Below are 20,141 nucleotides of genomic sequence, written 5' to 3' on the forward strand. Positions count from 1 at the left end.
AAAATCCTGAAAAAGAGGAAGTAAGAACTTATCAAGGAGAGAAGAAAATTCTATTGCGCATTCTATCGTCCATTAGAATCCTCTTTATATAAAAGACTCAAAAAGCTGTTAAATTACAAGCAAACTTGACTCGATCACAATTTAACCAAGGCCTTATTTTATGCTAGATTCTTCTGATCTGCAGCCAGAATAAATCAGGAAACGCAGTTGCTCCCCAACTGACCTGAGCAGTAAAATTATCCCCATTTGCCATTTGCCATTTCCCAGACAGAGACATAGTAATTAATTATACACACACCTCAGTGACAATCTTCTGGCAGTGCGACAGGCCCCGGCTAACGGATGGACAGGACAGGCCAGGCCCCGGCTCCAGTGGGGGAGGGACAAGATGGGACAGGCCCCAGTTAACTAACTGACAGGATAGACCTCGGCCGCAGTGGGGAGGAGCAGAACAGCTTCGAGTGGGGGAGGGGTGGGACTGGCCCTCGCTAACGGTCGGACTGGATAGGCCTGGGTACAGTGGGGGAGGGGTGGGAGTGGATAGGCCTCGGTCCAGTGGGGGAGGGGTAGGACCAGCTCTGGCTAACGGTCGCTGCCGCCCAGTTGGCTCCGCCCCCTACTGGCGGGATGTGCCTTCCTCTGATTGGTGGGCTCTCCGTCAATCACGGTTTCCCCGCCCCCTTCGGTTGCTGTGGAAACCTCGCTGCGGACTTTCCCCGAGAGTTGGGGGCTGAGCCATGGGCCTAAATTGTGGCTGCAGCATCCCAATCGCACCCTCCCCGCAGGCTGGAAGCTGCTGGCTCTGACTTCAAAGGGTGAGAGGCTGCTTCTCAGCACCATATTAAAGTGCCCTTGTGGTAATATCCTTACATCTGCCCCAGGAGTCCCATGTTCAAATCTCTTCCAGCCTAGAGGTGTGTAAGAACATTTCTGAACGGATTGATTACAAGATACCTCAAATTGAGCTCAATGCGTTCACAATGTCTGTGAAGGACTAACACATCCCATGTTACTTTGCAGAGATTAATACCAAACCATATAAGGAGGTGTTAGATGAGAACATCAAAGATTTAGCCAACGAGATAGGTTTTAAAGAGTCGCTAAATGAGGTCAAGAGATATAGGAAGGGAATTCCGCTGTGTGGAGTGCAAGGTATAGCCACCAATAGTGGAGCAGTTTAAATTGGGACTGCCCAAGATACTAGAATTCAGGAAGGCATGATGGAAAGTCAGCAAAAGAAAGTTAAAGCACCTAAAGAGGCCATTGCAGGTTGCATTTGCTTCATCATGAAGGTTTCTGCCTAAAATACCCTTTCAGGCAATGAATTACAGATTAAAGTTTCCCTCAAAACGTCTTTAAACCTGTTATTTTCTATGTATGCTACCTAGTATTGGATCCCTTAACCAATCCGAATAGAGCCCACACCAATCCACTCTACCCAGACACTCGGTCACATTGCAGCTTCTCTGTTCCAAGGAAAATAACATGAGCCTATTCAATCTTTACTCATAAATAAAATTCTCCAGTCCAGACAACATGCTATTAAATCTGCTCTGTACCCCATCCATCATTATTTTATCTATGGTGTGGTGAGTAGAATTGCATGCAGCACACCTAATTAGTGTTTCTGCAGTTACAGCAAAACTTCCCTACTCTAATTTTGTGTTGTCTCTACTTAAAAAGGCAAGTATCCTGAACATCACTTGACCACGTAATTGCTTGTACAGCCACTTTAAGGAATCTCTGGAAATACAATGCCAAGGCTTTTTTGTTCCTCAAAACCTCTTAATATCCTACAATTTATTGTATATGTTCTTGACCTTTTAGCCTCATACTGCTCCAGGTTGAGTACTGTTTATCACTGTTCTCACCACCTGATTAGATTTCTGATAAATGCTTGCAGTACTTTTTTTCATTATCAACTATTGGAAAATGCTCGTATCATCTGCATGTGTTACTCTTTCAAGTCCAAACCAGTGATAATTACTCTTTAAAAAAATACCAAGGACTTAGTATTGAGTCCAATGGATTTTTGCTGGAAACAGCCTTACAGTAACACAACTAGCCACTGACCATTACCATTTGTTATGAAGTTGAAGGTGTGTACTGTACCTTTAAGAAAGAGAATGCTGTTCTGAATTGAGAGATTACAAGCACCTGTGTATATGACTAAATGGCAGTCCTAGAGTGTAATGGAAAATTGAAAATATGTAACATTTGGCTATGAAAAGAATACCTGAGTTTTGGTTACTCTTTTGACAACAATTCAAATTTAACAGGTGGCATGGTGGCACAGTGGATAGCACTGCTGGCTCACAGCGCCAGAGACCCGGGTTCAATTCCCACCTCAGGCAACTATCTGTGTGGAGTTTGCACGTTCTCCCCATGTCTGCGTGGGTTTCCTCCCACAGTCCAAAAATGTGCAAGTTAGGTGAATTGGCCATGCTAAATTTCTTGTAGTGTTAGGTGAAGGGGTAAATGTAGGGGAATGGGTCTGGGTGGGTTGCTGTCCGGAGGGTTGGTATGGACTTGTTGGGCTGAAAGGCCTGTCTCCACACTGTAAGTAATCTAAACCAATCAGTTTAAATTTTGTCCCAGGATACTAAAACCCAAACAAGTTTTAATTTATTGTTTGCCAACATTAAACCAGTGAGACAATCCAATGTTGGGGCATATAAGAATGCAGATATTTGGAAAACTGGTCAGAGAGCAACTGCCGTAGAGAGAGAACTTCTGGAGCGCTAGATGTCCATCTAACATCTTGGTCTCAAAGAAATTAGAAAACACTGTCTATCAAAGGTACCTTTTCATTTGAAACATACAGTAAAAAAGAAAAAAGACAACCTAGGGAGATCAGCAATTGGAAGAGTGAAGACACTGTAGAAGACAGAGACTGTGTGGTTTTGAAATTAAGTTGATGTAATTTTAATAAGTGTCTTATTGGAACAGCGTATTGTTATAGAGTTGGAGGCAGGTAGTAAGCAGTTAAGAGAAAGGGGGCTGAGGTTTGTAAATAGTTTTTGTTTTAATGTTCACTTTTAAAGTTAGAAAATAAATTGATGATATTTTGTTTAAATAGTGGAATTTGGGAGTTCTCTGTCATTCATATTTAACACGTTATGAGGTGAGGCAAACTTTTCCTGTTGTTTGGTTTAATGAACAGATTGGTTTAGCTCTGTGTTGTAACACCTTCTTGTCACTGAGCCAAGTTTGGATGTAACTTGCCACTTTGGATCTCATGAGCTTTTACTTTTATCACCCTATCAAAAATTTTGGTAGGATCCATTTGAACTTTATCATATGCATTGTCTGATTGACTCTCCTTATTACTTACTATTTGCAAAAAAAAAATCATGTGAATCAGACATTCCCTTAACAAATCCATGTTGATTGCTTTTGATTCATCTGTATCTTTCTAAATGAGGATTTCGTTTTGATTTTGTCCCTCATTATTTTTCCAATAATTTTCTGACAGCTGTCAGGCTGACTCACTTATAATTATTTGGTCTATCCTTTTCTCCCTTTTTAAATATTAAATATTAGAACTTCCTCTCACTGTTATTTCATCTAAAATTGTTTCACCACTCCCCAATTACAATGCCTGCATCATTCTCTTTTATGAAAATAGACATAAAATATTCATTATGAACCATGTCATGTCCTCTGCCTAAGCACATTAGTTAGTTTATCTTTATCTTAGCCATATGGTCTGTAACAAACATTACTCTTGGTTATTCTCTTTCATTTTATCAATGTATATAAAGTTCTTTGGGTTTTCATGATCTTACTTATCAATTTTATTTCATTGTTTTCTCTTCCTTTGCTATTGCATTTTGGGAAAGCAAATCTTAGCAGGACTTATACACTTAATGGTAAGGTCCTCGGGAGTGTTGCTGAACAAAGAGACCTTGGCGTGCAGGGTCATTGCTCCTTGAAAGTGGAATTGCAGGTAGCTAGGATAGTAAAGAAGGCGTTCGGTATGCTTTCCTTTAGTCAGAGTATTGAGTACAGGAGTTGGGAGGTCATGTTGTGGCTGTACAAGACATTGGTTAGGCCACTTTTGGAATACTGCGCTGAATTCTGGTCTCCATCCTATCGGAAAAATATTGTGAAACTTGAAAGGGTTCAGAAAGAACCAGTCTTGGAGAATTTGAGCTATAGGGAGAAGTTGAATAGGCTGGGACTGTTTTTCCTGGAGCGTTTGAGACTGAGGGGTGACCTTATAGTGGTTTATAAAATCATGGGGGGGCATGGATAGGATAAATAGACAAAGTCTCTTCCCTGGGGTGGGGAAGTTGAGAACTAGAGGGCATAGGTTTAGGGTGAGAGAGGAAAGACATAAAAGAGACCTAAGGGGCAACATTTTCACGCAGAGGGTGATGCATGTGTGAAATGAGCTGCCAGAGGAAGTGGTGGAGGCTAGTATGATTGCAACATTTAAAAGGCATGTGAAGGGGTATACGAACAGGAAGGGTTTGGAGGGATATCGGCCAGGTACTGGCAGGTGGGACTAGATTGGTTTGGGATATCTGGTTGGCATTGACTAGTTGGACCGTAGGGTCTGTTTCTGTGCTATGCATATCTATGACTCTATGATTCTAATTGCCTTTTTAATTGCACCCCTTCAATTTTTATGCTTTAGATCTTTCAGTTGTTTTGAGAGGTTTTGAGACTGAACTGTCTGTTACAAGCTTCCTTCTGGTTCCTATTTTTATCCATTTCTTTATGTCTTTAGGTGTTCTGATATTATAGTTGTCACCTTTTTTCTTCCAGAGAACATACTGGCTTGAACCTTCACTATTTCTCCCTGGATTGTCTCCCATTAATCTGGCACTGAATTCTGTTCAGGTAGTTGTTTCTAATCTCCCCTAGCTGAATCACATCTCCATTTAGTAAAATTAGTTTTTCATGAGTTTAGAATTATTATACTTAGTAGAACATTGTCCTTTACCATAACACCCCTAAATCTAATTGAATTATGAACACTTCCACCAATGCATTCCCTAAAACAAAGAGCAGAACCGCTTCTTTCTGGACTTATTACATTCTGGCTAAAAAACTCTTCATTGGATCTGGGTTTGCTCGCTGAGCTGGAAGGCTCATTTTTTGGATGTTTCATCACCAAACCAGGTAGCATCATCAGTGAGCCTCCAAATGAAGCACTGGTGGCATAGCCCGCTTTCTATTTATGTGTTTAGGTTTCCTTGTGTTGGTGATGTCATTTCCCGTGGTGACCTCATTTCCTGTGGCAATGTTATTTCCTGTTCTTTTTCACAGGGAGTGGTAAATGCAATCCAATGAGCCTCCAAATGAAGCACTGGTGGCATAGCCCGCTTTCTATTTATGTGTTTAGGTTTCCTTGTGTTGGTGATGTCATTTCCCGTGGTGACCTCATTTCCTGTGGCAATGTCATTTCCTGTTCTTTTTCACAGTGAGTGGTAAATGCAATCCAAGTCAATTTGTTTGTTGATAGAGTTCCGGTTTACAAAATTTATAAAAATACCTTGCAAGAACTGTGACAAACACTACATTGGACAAACAGGCAGAAAACTCGCCACCAGGATACATGAACATCAACTAGCTGCAAAAAGACATGACCCACCCTCACTAGTATCCTAACGGAAGGATGAGGAAGGACACCACTTCAACTGGCACAACACATCCATCCTAGAACAAGCCGAACAGAGACACACACGAGAATTCCTAGGAACATGGCATTGCAACCAAAACTCTATCAACAAATACATTGACTTGGATTCCATTTCCCACCCCCTTAGAAAAAGAACAGGAAATGACATAGTCAAAGGAAATGACACCACCAGCCCAAGGAAACCTAAACACGTAAATAGAAAGCGGGCTATGCCACCAGTGCTTCATCTGGTGGCTCACTGATGATGTAAACTAGTATGGTTATAAAATGTCTGAAAACAAACCTTCCAGCTCAGCGAGCAAACCTACATCCACAGCCTCAACCTGAACTACAAAGCTTCTCAAAACTCGCTAAAACTCTTCTATATTTATTTTGAGAATTGTGCTTTTCATATTAATGATAATGCAATTAAAATTAGGATAGTGTTATTGAAATACTGCAGTACCATTGTCCGGATGTTCCTGCATCTCTAAGTGATTTGCCTACATACATGCTCATCTATCACCATCTGACTGCTTGTGGCAGGGTGGGGGTAGATCTATTGTTCACTTCTAGTAGTGTGATTAACCCCTTGTTGTTCTTCAGCTTATCCATATAACTTAATTAGTTGCTTCTTCTACAGGTATCCCTAGTCAAAGCTAGAATTTTTCCTTCAATCACCATTGTGGCCCCTTTCTCTTTTAGCTTCCTCTACATGTTGTCTGAAAACTGTGTGACTATCATTCTTGCCTTTGTTTCAGCCATGTTTCAGTAATAGTTGTATTGTCATATTCTGACTTGCCATTCTAGGCTCTTGGCTTTTCTTTTTGTTTCTGCATTGAATTATGCACCGTTTAAGACTGCTAAACCCCCTTGTCTATTTTGTAACCTGTCTCTGCCTTCCAAACACTCTTTAGAAACTTATGAATTTGTAAGAGATTAGAAAGAGATAGGATTAAAGTACATAGAGTGATCTGGAAACAAGGACGGGAATTTTAACATTGGGGTATTACATAACTAGGAGCAATGGAGTGATTCATGATTGGGACTCAGTCTGAGTTAACACATGGGTAGCAGACGTTTGAATGACCTCAAGCCTGCAAAAGGTGGAATGTGGGAGCTAACCAGGAGATTGTTGGAATGATCAAATCCAGATGTACCAAAGGCATAGTTGAGGATATAGGCTGCAGAATAGCAGGTGCAAGGTGTTCCATAAAATGTTACAGAAGTGAAATTTGTGGTGAAGGTGATCTTAGAATGGTTATAACATAAAAGGATTCTCTCTGGCTGATTATGCTACACTTGCACTTTATAGCTGGCTAGTGATCAACTAGCCCACTCTCTTGCCCTTTTCCTATAGCCCCGCATAATTTTATTCTCCTCAGATAATTATTCAATTCCTTTTAAATTGAATCTGCCTTCACCACCCTCTTAGGCAGTGCATTCCAGATCCTAACTATTTATGTGTGAAATTAAAATTATTTTTCCTCTTGTTGCCATTGATTCTTCCCCTTTCCACCAATGAAGACAATTTGTTCCTGTCTACCCTGTTCAGGTCACCCCAGATGATGCTATTTTAATTTAACCAGTTTCTATTTCCTTATATACGTTTCATTAGCATTAATTTATATTAAGGGTGTGTGCCCTATATGCTTCTAAACCTTTCCTCTTCATTTATCTTTTAAATGTTGTCATTATAACTGCATTAATTATTCCTAATTGTTCTTTTGCCCCAAATAAGCTACAAATTAATGCTAATGAAACTTGTATAAGGAAATGGAAACTGGTTAAATTAAAATAGCATCATCTGGGGTGATGATGCACTCCACCCCTTGTGGTGCCCACCAGTCTCTAATTGCCCCTATTGTGCTGGTGAGGCCTGCATGCTTCTTTTCTAGGGACACCTGATGCGGATGTAACCATGAAAGTGCGACCCCCTTTGTGGACTGCTGTCTGGACCTGTTAATGGCCACTATGGCCAGGCCCAGGACTAGTCCCACAAGAAGGCACAATTTTATTAAGTTTCCTCTCAAATGTCTCTTCACTAAAGGGAGCAATTAGAAACTAATATGCTGATCCTGTGTGGGGAGGGGAAGACAAATCAAAGTGCCTTCTTGTGGGACTGCTCCTGGGCCTGGCCATAGTGGCCATTAACAGGTTCAGACAGCGGGCCACAAAGGGGGTCGTTGTTCTTGACTGTCTGTCACACTTTCATTGTTACAGCCGCACTCGGGTGTCCCGAGAAAAGAAGCTCACCAGCACAAAATAGGAGCAGTTAGAGACTGGTGGGCACCTCAAGGGATGGATTGCATTATCACCCCAGACGATGCTATTTTAATTTAACCAGTTCCATTTCCTTTCATTAGCATTAATTTGTATTTAGGACAAAAGAGCAATTAGGAATAGAATAGAACCCCTTAAATACCACAGGACGTGGTTGAGATTCTAAATGAATATATAAGTAATGCAGTTACAAGGACAACATTTAAAAGGCATTTGGACAGATACATGAAGAGGAAAGGTTTAGAAGGATATAGGTCAAATGCAGGCAATTGGGACAAGTTTAATTTGGGAAAGCTGATTAGCATGGACAAGTTGGACCAAAAGGTCTGTTTCCATGCTGTATTCCTCCATGATCTCTGCTGTATTCCAATAAAAGATTTACTGTAATGAATTGATATTAAGTTGAGGGCCTCAAATTCTGACAGTGCCAGCATGTTTGAAGGTTCCAATGGCCTAAGACTGAGATGGGGTAGAGGTGGGCATTGTTATAAACTGACTTCAATGGTCTTGGCGATGGAAAGAAAATGGGGTAAGAAGATCCACTTGAGGTCTATCAGGAAACCAGTTTGGAAACAGTCTGGCTCAGCCTGAGACAGTGACTGGGAAGGAGATGGAGGTGGAACAGAAGGTAATCATTCCAATATTCCCAACATTCTCAACTCCCAGAATTATGATTCATCTAAAGCTTGATGTTGAATAAACAATCTGATAACACATCAATTCAAATATAAATCCACCCTGAATAACAACAACAGTAGGAAAAAACTGTAAAATAGGAAAAAACAAGCAGTCAAATCCTATAAACTGATGTAAGTTGACATACTTGTTTCTGAATGTCTAAGTATATATAATATATGATATACAGGATTAATTCCTCTTTTAATTCATGCCTTTAGTTTCTTAGCTTCCAAGTATACAAAACAGTTTATTTTCTACCATGAGAATTTAAGTGGATTGAGACTGTGCTGCCTGGAATTCCTTTGGGAAATTGTATTTGAAGAAATATTTGCTTGGGAAAAATTAGTGTGGGAGTATCTTGTGTTATATAGATACACAGAATACAGTTTAATCATCCTAGGTAACCTTTAACCCCTTACCAATTTAAGCTTCTGCAGTTCTTAGTGAACCATTACTTTGGCTGGAGCTGATAAAGTTTCGGATGATATAGCTTCCTATGTGTGCCCAGCATGGCTAGTTTGTTGCATTGCACTAACCCAGATTAAAGGCACAAATTGATCTATTTCCCTCAAAATATAGGTATCACACTTGAAATTAATCTGACCACAAAAGAGAATCAACTAAAATATTTTCAGTAGAGGTGGATGGGAGAAGAGGTAATGAAATCAAGTATTCCATTTCTTCTGACATTTCATCATAGAGAAGGCCTGTGCTTAAAGACAATTTTTCAATGTTAGTCAACTGAGTAATGCTGATTATGTGCTCTTTACCATCCTGCTGTAAGCTAAGTTAGGAAAATCCAACCTTGCATAATTTTAAAGGAAAACATGTAACAATATCTGTGGCAATGATTACTTTAAAGAATATAATCCTGCCTTCCTTACACAATCATTGAACGTTCAAACCAAAGATTGCTTCCACCCAGTTACACTCATGGACACAAAATCTCAGAGATCGTACATGTAAGGATATTGTTTACATTAGATACACTATTTCAAGGATGAGATGTGTAAGGTCAGTTGTTATTACTGGAATACTATCCTAGGAAATTTGGAAGTTTTCTAATCAAATCTGCAGTCAGGCAAAGCTGACCTCTCTCGCATTTCCCTTTGTTGAGTCCATAGCAAAAAATGTGGACATAATGGTGAAACTATTGGGTATTGGAGACATTCAAGTCAAAGTCTCCATATATGTGGACAATCTTACCATGTCCTGCTTGGATCCACTGGTGACTTACAGACTGATGTGTATCTGGAATTAGTTTTAACTGGGCTCAGGAACTAAAATAAATCGCAGAAGAGCAAGACCATGTTTTCATGAATAAAATATATTTTTGCAAAAAGAACTCTTCCAGAAATGGGATGACTATAGGTAATTCTTAGTTCTAGGTATTCTAGATAAGAGTTTTGGAAAAGACCCAAAATTGTACATCTTTGGGCATCAGTAACTTGTCTTGAATATGTATGCTGCAGCATGACATTAATGCAGTAAATCACTGCATTAGAGTGATGGGTGAATCATAGAATCACTGCAGTGCAAAAAGAGACCATTCAGCCCATCAAGTTTGTGGTGTTTGGTGTACAGCATAATTTTACCTCAATAAATGCACTCCTGGTACTGGACCAGTTACAAACAATGTCAGGGGATATTGGTTTGAAGACAATAGTGCAAACGAGGCAAGTTGGAACACGAATGAACTGCAAGCAGCAGCCATGGGATTGACCCCACTGTTGAGTGTCCTTTATTTTGTTTCTTAAGAGTTGGCCACTGTGGTATTTGATGTAGTGTGTGATCTGTTCATTACACTGGCCAGTGATTTACACTAAGTTACTGTGGTGGAACAAACTGAAGATATATTTTGCTTAGATGTGCTTGCCAACTTTTCACATTGAAAGTTTGGTTGAGTTGGCTGTCTGCCTGTCTCCTATGTTTTCCTCACAGTGGCCTAAGGGAAGACCTGCTGGCATATTTGTGGTCTTTTGTGATGAGTGGGCACTGCAATGTATCTTAAGTTATAGGCACCACATTAATTTGCTTGGGTAGGTTCGCTTTGCTTTTGTTGGGAAATATTTTAGATCAATACTGAGCTGCTTCCAGTTTGATTGGACAGTATCAGTGGTGTCCTTTAAAAGGTCTTCGGTGTTACCCTCATTGGTTTATTAAAATAGGCCAGGACACCAGATATAGCTCTGGCTTGCAACTTCTCCCGGGAATCAGGGGGAAATGGCCTCCGAGGAGACCAGCTTCAAAGACAAGGATCATGCCGCTGACACTGTGCTTGAAGTTGGCCAGAGGCTGTTCCATGTCAATAGGCGGCTGCTGGCCTCGACCAGCGAGTATTTCCGAGCCTTGTTCGGGGGTGGTACCAGGGAGAGCTCGCAGAATCACATCGTGTTGTGGGGCCTGGATCCCGAGGTCTTCCAGCTGCTGCTGGGCTTTGCCGCTCGGGGCCGAGTGAGTGTGGACCGGCGCAATGTGGAGGCTTTACTGGAGGCGGCCGATTTCCTGCTCTTTGACCGGGTCAAGCTGCTGTGCGCCGCTTTCCTGCAGCGGGAGCTCAGGGTGGGGAACTGCGCGGGGGCCTTGGCCTTGGCTCAGCGCCTGGCCTGCCCCGGGCTAGCAGCGGCCGCCCGCGGGGTGGCCCTCACCCACCTGGCCGCCTTCATGACCGAGGAGGAAGAGTTCCTGCAGCTTCCGAAAGAGGTTTTGGCCGAGCTTTTGGCCAGTGACCACCTGTACGTGGCCAAAGAAGACCAGGTATTTGAAGCCGTGATGAAGTGGGTGTGTCACCACAACAGCAGGGAAGGTCATTTTCTGGAGCTGCTGGCCTTGGTCAGGGCCCCCTTCCTGACCCTGTCTTTCCTCGATCTGGTGGTAAAACGCTCCAAGTGCGGCTTGCAGGCTGACCCTCACAGCAGACTCCTGAGAATATTAAATCACAGCCTTCCCCAGAATTGGACCATGGGCCAGTCCCAGACCAGCAGGACTTATGAGACCATGTATGTTCTGGGGGGCAAACATGAGCAAGAACAGCAGGAACTATTTCAGTTTCATCCTCAAACGAGCACTTGGCAAGCCTGCTCTCCTCTCCGACGCAGAAACCTCACCCAATATGCCGTAGCAACAGTAGGTAACACCATGTGCAAATTATAGCACAGAAGGTCAAGTCAGCCACTTGGCACAGTTTTAGAGTTGGTGGGGAGAGTCGTTTATAAACATGACTGCCAACAAATACAATATTCTGTTTGTAGGCTGAATTAAAAACGCATTTCAGTACCCATCAAGATAATACTTGCCATTGCTGGAAAATCTTGTGTTCCAAGCACCTAGGGTCTGAATCAAAATCAGAGGAAGCTTTCTGCATTTGCTAAATATAAAGTTAACTGTATAAACATTCCTGGGTGAAGAGCAGTCCTTGTTCAATGCAGGTAATACTCAAACAAAACCTCAGAGGAGTGTTACGTTATGGAATAGACTAAACTCCCTCAAAATATATTAAGAAGATAGTCTAGACCCCCAAGTTTTTTTTAATTTTAAAGGTAAGTGTAAGCATTGTGTTCTAGTGCAATTCGATTGGTCAAACTACCAGGTTAGAAATAAAACACTTTTGATTCATATACTATGAAAAGATTTTCAGGGTGTTCCCAGGGTTGGAGGGTTTGTGGTATAGGGAGAGTCTGAATAGGCTCTACTTTCCCTATAATGTCGGAGGCTGAGGGGTGATCTTATAGAGGTTTATAAACATGAGGGGCATGAATATGGTGAATAGACAAGGTCTTTTCCATGGGATGGGGGGAGTCCAAAACTCGAGGGCTTGGGTTTAAGGGGACAGGAGAAAGATCTAAAAGGGACCTAAGGGGCAATTGTTTTCACGCAGACGGTGGTACGTGGATGGAACGAGTTGCCAGAAGAAGTGATGGAGGCTGGTAAAATAACATTTAAAAGGCATCTGGATGGGTTTATGAATAGGAAGGGTTTAGAGGGAAATGGGCCAAATGCTGGCAAATGGAACTAGATTAATTTAGAATATCTGGTCGGCAAGAGTAAGTTGGATCAAAGAGTCTGTTTCCTTGCTGTACATCTCTATGACTCCATGACTATAATTAAAATACAGACAAAATTAAAAGGGAAGAATTGGATTAACTGTAACTCTATTGAAATGCTTTACAAAATAATATGTATTAACTACTACTAATTACATGTTCCAATATAACAATATTCCATAAACATACCCTTGGCAAAGGTAAATTCAGTAATATAGATTGTCTTACATGAAATTCTAGAAGCAAGAAGAAAACTCCAGCTTTTAGCTGTAACAAAGAATGGAATAAGAGCTTCCACATCCAGCCTCAAGACCCCAGCAACTGCTACTGAAGGCTAAACCTAAAAGAAATCCTGGTTTGTGTCTGAGTGGGTTTCTTCTGCATTCTCTCATTTCCTCCCACAGTCCGGGGATGTGCAGGCTAGGTGGATTAGCCACGGGGAATGCAGGGATAGAGGTCTAGAGGGTGGGATGCTCTTTGAAGGTAGATTTGGACTTGATGGGCTGAATGGCCTGCTTCCACTCTTTGGTGATTCTGTGGGAGCTTGACCTCGCCCATTCAGGCTGCTTCTATTTTTCCAACTTTTTTTTGAAAAACTCAAGGCCTCATAAGCTGTTTGCTTCACTGGCTTTGGAGCAGACTGCCCACATCTCTGTCTCATCCTTTCTTCAGTACAAAAATAAGGACAAAATACATCTCTTAAAGCCTTAGTATCGCCAGAATTAAGTGTGAAATTTTTACAGCTGAGGGTCCAGTCCCCAGACATAATTCACCTATAACCTTTACATTCAGGAGTCAGAGGAAAGCCTACCAGATTAGTTTAGATTGAGCACATTGATATTAATTGACTGGGAACAGCGCACCAATTATGAAGCTCCACTATTCCACCTGCCATCACAAATGTGTAAATACCTCAAAACACAATGGCAATCAATTTCTGACTGACTGCGATTTAGGACAAAAGCAATTCACACCAAGATTCATTATTCACAACAAAGTAATTTATCGTAAATACATTTATTCTTTAATACGTGGCAGAGTGAAACGAAGGATAACTAACCTCCTACTACTTGAGTTAAACTATTCATTATAAATGTATACCCTAAATATACATACACTTATTTTCAAATAAGACAGGCAGCAAATAAGTGTGGAAAATATAGACAGGGAATACAAAATTCTAAAAATCAAAAGTTTAGATCAGAAGGATGAGTTGAATTGTCTCTTACAGACCTTTGAATTTTAGAATGTTTTTCTACTCAATAGTTGATCGGGGGATTAGGTCTCATACCAGAATTATTTCTTTTGGTTTTTTTTTTATTTGTCTTTTCACTCACATGGAGAGACGGAGAATAATATTTTCTTCTTGCAAGCTCTGGATGTTTCTAGCTGTACCTTTCCCTCCAGTCTGTAGCAAACTGCAGTCATCAATCCAAGGGCCCACGTCAGGCAGTAAATCCTTAACTCAAAAACTCCTGGTGCAACTCTGACTCAACAATGTGACAATCTGAATGCTGCAAAAGCAACATTTTGTTGCACAGCTAAAAATGCATACTACTTGATTTTTCCAAGTTGCAAAACTCATGGTATTTTACCTAACACTGTCCAACTTCCATTTCAGTTTATAGTCCAAAATAGGAAAATAAAATGTATTCAGTCACAACAGATCTCAGAAATTAAAGTTAAGGTTTTAATTGAACTTCACCATTCAACCCCAGGTACTTAAAGTGTCAGATCATTTTTGGCTCATTAGCTTTTAATAGTGTGAACAAATGTGAAAAAATATGTCAGGATTTGGTGACAGTAATATAAATAAAAGCCATTTTGTCACCTACAACATTAAGAGTAACAGGTTTGGAAGTGTGTTGGGGGGGATAATAGTTGATACATAATTTGAACAAAAAAGACCTTTGGGCCTTTTGTCAGACTGACCTCACCTATTATTTCTTCTTCAGAAATGCACCTACCTCTCATTCATTTTTATCCTGATTTATGTCTGCACATGTCACACAGGGAATTTTACCTTTAACTGTCAGATTTGAGCGCAACTCCAAAAGTTCGGTGAACAATTTCCCCCAGTAGGAAGATGGAAACATCAGACTAGTGACCTAGGGTCACTTCTGCCTTTATAACATGATTGATGTTTGCTTTTAGATTCATTAAAGGAAAGAAAGATAAATGGCTTTTATACTTTATGTAGGAATTCAGGTGTTTAACCACATCTGTAATAAAGTTGTAAAGTTGTCATAGTCTTACCAGACTATAGAGCTGCTCCCTTCTTCTTTCATTCAAGGAAGATGACTGGTGGTTTAAATCTAAGGATCACCACCTCTCAGGCAAATGTCCTTCAAGGAAGACTTGAACCCATATTATTGACATCACTTTCCATTCCAAAACAGCTGACTAAGCTATCACTTGTAAATATGTAATCTGTCAATTACATCATGTGCCAAAGCTGTTACATATCTTGAGCATAGCTGTAGTATTTGGTTGAGGTGCTGCTTTGTTAGGTAGTCAATCAAATATCTGATTTGCTATATGTGAATGAATCACAGGAGGCTAATCCAGATTGTGTAATTCAGACAAAACCAAACATTTAAATCACTTTCTTCAAATTCATAAATCATGTGTATGACAAAATAAATCATATGTAATTTGTCCAAACCATTTGTGTTCTCTGTTTAGCTGTCTCTCAGTGTATTATGTGTTAGCTGTGACTCAGTAATAGCAAACCTATTACTGATAATGTGGAGGTGCAGGCGTTGGACTGGGGCGGACAAAATTAAAAATCACACAATATCAGGTTATAGACTAACAGGTTTATTTCAAAGTAATAGCTTTCAGAGCACCTTCGTCAAGAAGATTGTAGATTCACACCCCATACTGGGAACCAATTTCCTTTGATGGTGCTGATAGAGTGCAACAGTCAGAAGAACTATCTTTCAAATGAGACATTAGACCTGCTCTTTCAGATGCATGTAAAAGATTCCACTATACTATTTTAAGAATATCGGGAGGGTTACTATTGGTGTTATCATCAATACTAATCCCGCAATCAGCACTAAAAGGTAATAAGATTTATCATGATCACTTTTCTGTTTGTGGAATCTTGCTATTTGCAAATTGCTTGCTGCAATGTCTTCATTACAACAATGATTACACTTCAACAGTGGCTGTGAAGTGCTTTGGGACACTGAAGTTATGAAATGATTCTAAATTAAAATTCTTCCTCACTTTAAAAGTTTAATTTATGCCATAACAAAGGCCACAGAGTATTATTCAATCCTGGATGAAAAAACACAACTCTGCCATAAAGATAGTTATTAAATATTACAGATATTTGCAGAAATTTCCTCTGCATTGACCTTTGATTGTATTTGATGTCTGAATTTGAGTTCAAAGCTTCTGCTGAATCTTGAGATGTTCTCAAATTTTAATTACCATTGACTAATTCTGTGTATGTGTGTGTGTGTAAGTAAATTGGATCATGAGTGATTGTTCACATAATGATTCTGTGGGATTACAATACCCGCAGCTCGTCAGAGCAATCCACATCACACATCACATTACAGTCAGTCAGAAAATGATACATGCAACTGTTAAGCAGTTCTTTGAAATGTATTTTATTAGTTAAGTCGGAACTGATTGAGAGACAATTTTCTGCAAAATAACTGAATAACAGATAAGGCTTTATTGATCAACTTCAAGATAGGAGTGACCTATGAAATGATATTCTCAATGACAAAAATGGCAGTGGATAAGTTGTTGGAGGGAATCCTGAGGGACAGGATGTACATGTATTTGGAAAGGCAAGGACTGATTAGGGATAGTCAACATGGCTTTGTGTGTGGGAAATCATGTCTCACAAACTTGACTGAGCTTTTTGAAGAAATAACAAAGAAGATTAATGAGGGCAGAACGGTGGACGTGATCTGTATGGACTTCAATAAGACATTCGACAAGGTTCCCCGTGGGAGACTGGTTAGATCTCACAGAATACGGGGAGAACTAGCCATTTGGATACAGAACTGGCTCAAAGGTAGAAGACAGAGGGTGGTGGTGGAGGGTTGTTTTTCAGACTGGAGTGCCACAAGGATTGGTGCTGGGTCCACTACTTTTCATCATTTATATAAATGATTTGGATGTGAGCATAAGAGGTATAGTTAGTAAGTTTGCAGATGACAACAAAATTGGAGGTGTAGTGGACAGTGAAGAGGTTATCTCAGATTATAATGGGATCTTGATCAGATGGGCCAATGGGCTGAGAAAAGACAGATGGAGTTTAATATACATAAATATGAGGTGCTGCATTAATATTGCGTGCAATTCTGGTCTCCTTCCTATCAGAAAGGTGTTGTGAAACTTGAAAGGGTTCAGAAAAGGTTTACGAGGATGTTGCCAGGGTTGGAGGATTTGATCTATAGGGAGAGGTTGAATAGGCTGCGGCTGTTTTCCCTGATGTGTTGGAGGCTGAGGGGTGACCATGTAGAGGTTTACAAAATCATGAGGGGCATGGATAGGATAAATGGGCAAAGTGTTTTCCCTGGGGTGGGGGAGTCCAGAACTAGAGGGCATAGATTTAGGGTGAGAGGGGAAAGATATAAAAGAGGCCTAAGGGGCAATTCTTTCACACACACAGTGATACATGTATGGAATGAGCTGCCAGAGGAAGTGGTGAAGGCTAACACAATTGCAACATTTAAAAGGCATCTGGATGTGTATATGAATAGGAAGGGTTTAGAGGGATATGGGCCAAGGATGGCAGGTAGTACTAGATTGGGTTGGGATATCTGGTCAGCAGGGACGGGTTGGACCAAAGTTGTTTCCGTGATGTGTATCTCTGTGACTCTATAAATGGGCAATGCTATCTCTATGACTATTATTGCTGTGTAACCAAGAACCCATGAAGTAAATATAAGAAATCATGGCCTTTAAACCTAAAACACAGTTGCTTTGGAGGGCTATTAGTTAACAGTGAAAATGGAATTGAATTCTAAGAAGTTGCAAGTTTTAAAGCTACAGATTCTTGTGATGTTAATAATTTGCTTCAAATGGATTTGTTTATATATTATTGGCTAAAGTCTGAGAGGTTAAATATTTTAAATCTGAACAAGCTCTGATCTCAATAGGTTTTCACTCTAAGATTAAGCTGTTCTTTGCATGTTTCTATGACAGGGAATTTCATCTTTGTGACAGGCGGATACTTTCGAGAAAGTGTGGTGTGGTACTGTGTGGACTGGGTGCTGGTTTATAACTATTGTGAAGACAGTTGGATGGAAGGACCGTCAATGAAGCAATCTCGCAACTGGCATTGTGCAGTCGGTGTTGGGATGTACCTGTATGTACTAGGAGGGAGCACTGATGAGGCGGTCATCGCTGATGTTGAGCGTCTTCCATTGATGGCGACAGAGTGGGAAAAAACAGCGCCCATGATGCGGTCCGTGGAGAGGGCTGCAGTGGTCAGTGCTGGCACCAATATATATGTTTTGTGTGGACTGGATGAAAATGGTGACGTTTACAGTGGGGTGCAGCATCTGAATGTGGACAATGATGTTTGGGACATGATCTCCTTCTCCCCTCTTCCTCGGTAGGTCCTGTTTTATTTTCACGAGGGTGTTTGACACTATTTTGCAGCTACGTACATGTCTTCAGCTACTCTGGCTTTCAGCTTAAATTGGTCATGTTTAAGCGAAGCCTCTTTTGATCTATCTTTTGGTTCTTGTCCCCTAACTACTTTGTTTTGCCTCATAAGCCCTTTTATTATTTAAATTTCATCCTGTCAGAGACCTCCTTTCATTGTTCCTACTTTAAAATTTGACCAACTTGCCCAAAAGGTCACATCTAAAATACTAATTGGGATTGTCTCTGTGCATTTTCATTTGACTTGCTGAGGTTTTTTTTCAGCATTTTCTATGTAAGTTCACGATGTTCCTGTTTAAGGTGAGCTTTGCCTGTGATGAGATGTTAAAGGGTGTAATGAAGCTGCAGTGTATCAGATATCTCAGAATGAAACACAAATCAGCAGCACTGTCACTGACACTGGTGTTTTCTTTACTTGTTTAAGATATGATCTCTGTGCCACCATTCTGAACGGTGCAGTGTACGTTGTGGGAGGTCAAACATTCCGTCTGGACATAGACACTGACGAATGGACTCCAGTTGACGAGGAATGCTTCAATGAAAAGTTTTTCAGCGGTTGCACAACTGTTAATGGAAGGATCTTTGTCCTTGGCGAGAGGAGGGGGAACACGTCCATCCCAAACATGATTCTCTTTGACCCCTATACAGAAACATGTCAGGTAGTGGATGCAACTGTGCCCTGCCCACTCCCTATTCGAGGCTGTGTGTCTATCCGAAAGTTCAATGTGAGATCTGGAATTTAATCAGATACAGTTTAAGAGAATGAGTCACTTGTGTTGCTGCCCCTGTATCTGCCACCCTTTTGAGAGTAGCATCAGGATTAGGGAATCAAGGTGCCAGCTTTCCCAGCTAAGGAGAGACTGCAATCACAATTGCTTTCTGGTTACCCTGGACAAAATCTGGAATCATAATTGCCACCTCATCAAATGTCCTATTGAAAGATAGCCTGAGACTCATCACCTAGGTAAACCATCAGTGCATTAATGTGAATCTCTGACTCACAGCCAGTCCTTTTGTGGCTATTAATCTGGTCTCCTTGACTGAGCTAAATGTCTTTTTTTCTCCCACATTTAGGCTTTTCTTGTTTCCAGACTTAATTATTATCACCCTATATAAACCCTAGCACAACCTCAACTGGATGTAGGTTTGCTCGCTGAGCTGGAAGGTTCATTTTCAGATGTTTCATCACCATACAAGGTAACATCTTCAGTGGGCCCCCCCGATTAATCATTGGTGGTATAGCCTGCTTTCTGTTTATGTGTTGGTCATGGCATTTTCTATGATTATGTCATTTTCTGTTCTTTTTCTCAGCGGGTGGTAAATGGGATCCAAGTCAATGTGTTTGTTGATAGAGTTCTGGTTGGAATGCCAAGTTTCTAGGAATTCTCATTTGTTCTCTGTTTGACTTGTCCTAGGATGGATGTGTTGTCCCAGTCGAAGTGGTGTCCTTCCTCATCCTTATGTAAGGATACTAGTGAGAGTGGGTCATGTGACTAGTTGATGTTCATGTATCCTAGTGGCTAGTTTTTTGCCTGTTTGTCCAATGTATGTTTGTTACAGTTCTTGCATGGTATTTTGTAAATGATGTTAGTTTTGCTTGTTTTCTGTATAGGGTCTTTCAAGTTCATTAGCTACTGTTTTAATGTGTGGGTGGGTTTGTGGGCTACCACGATGCCAAGAGGTCTGAGTACTCTGGTAGTCATTTCCGAGATGTCTTTGATGTAAGGGAGAGTGGCTAGGATTTCTGGGCGTATTTTGTCTGCTTGTTTGGGTTTGTTGCTCAGAAATCAGTGGACACTGTTCATTGGATACCCGTTCTTTTTGAATATTCTGAAAACTTTTGAATATTTTGAAAAGAATGGCGACCC

General features: G+C 40.7%; 2 protein-coding genes across 2 annotated transcripts in view; both read left to right on the plus strand.

Annotated features, from left to right (window-relative positions):
• LOC122565552 (ceramide synthase 4-like) overlaps window positions 1-4,790 on the plus strand; it is a 54,404-nt gene extending 49,614 nt beyond the window's left edge. Inside the window, exon 5 of the mRNA XM_043721605.1 lies at window positions 4,736-4,790. Coding sequence (XP_043577540.1) covers window positions 4,736-4,790 — 55 coding nt within the window. The remainder of the gene's footprint in view (window positions 1-4,735) is intronic.
• A 5,255-nt stretch (window positions 4,791-10,045) lies between these two features.
• Window positions 10,046-19,597, plus strand: LOC122565269 (kelch-like protein 23). The gene is made up of 3 exons (XM_043721050.1): window positions 10,046-11,720; window positions 17,809-18,220; window positions 18,698-19,597. The coding sequence occupies exons 1-3, from the start codon at window positions 10,814-10,816 to the stop codon at window positions 19,014-19,016; spliced, it is 1,638 nt and encodes a 545-aa protein (XP_043576985.1). The 5' UTR covers window positions 10,046-10,813; the 3' UTR covers window positions 19,017-19,597.
• The last annotated feature ends 544 nt before the right edge of the window (window positions 19,598-20,141 follow it).

This window comes from Chiloscyllium plagiosum, chromosome 31 (assembly GCF_004010195.1).
Source record: "Chiloscyllium plagiosum isolate BGI_BamShark_2017 chromosome 31, ASM401019v2, whole genome shotgun sequence".
Classification (NCBI taxonomy): Eukaryota; Metazoa; Chordata; class Chondrichthyes; order Orectolobiformes; family Hemiscylliidae; genus Chiloscyllium; species Chiloscyllium plagiosum.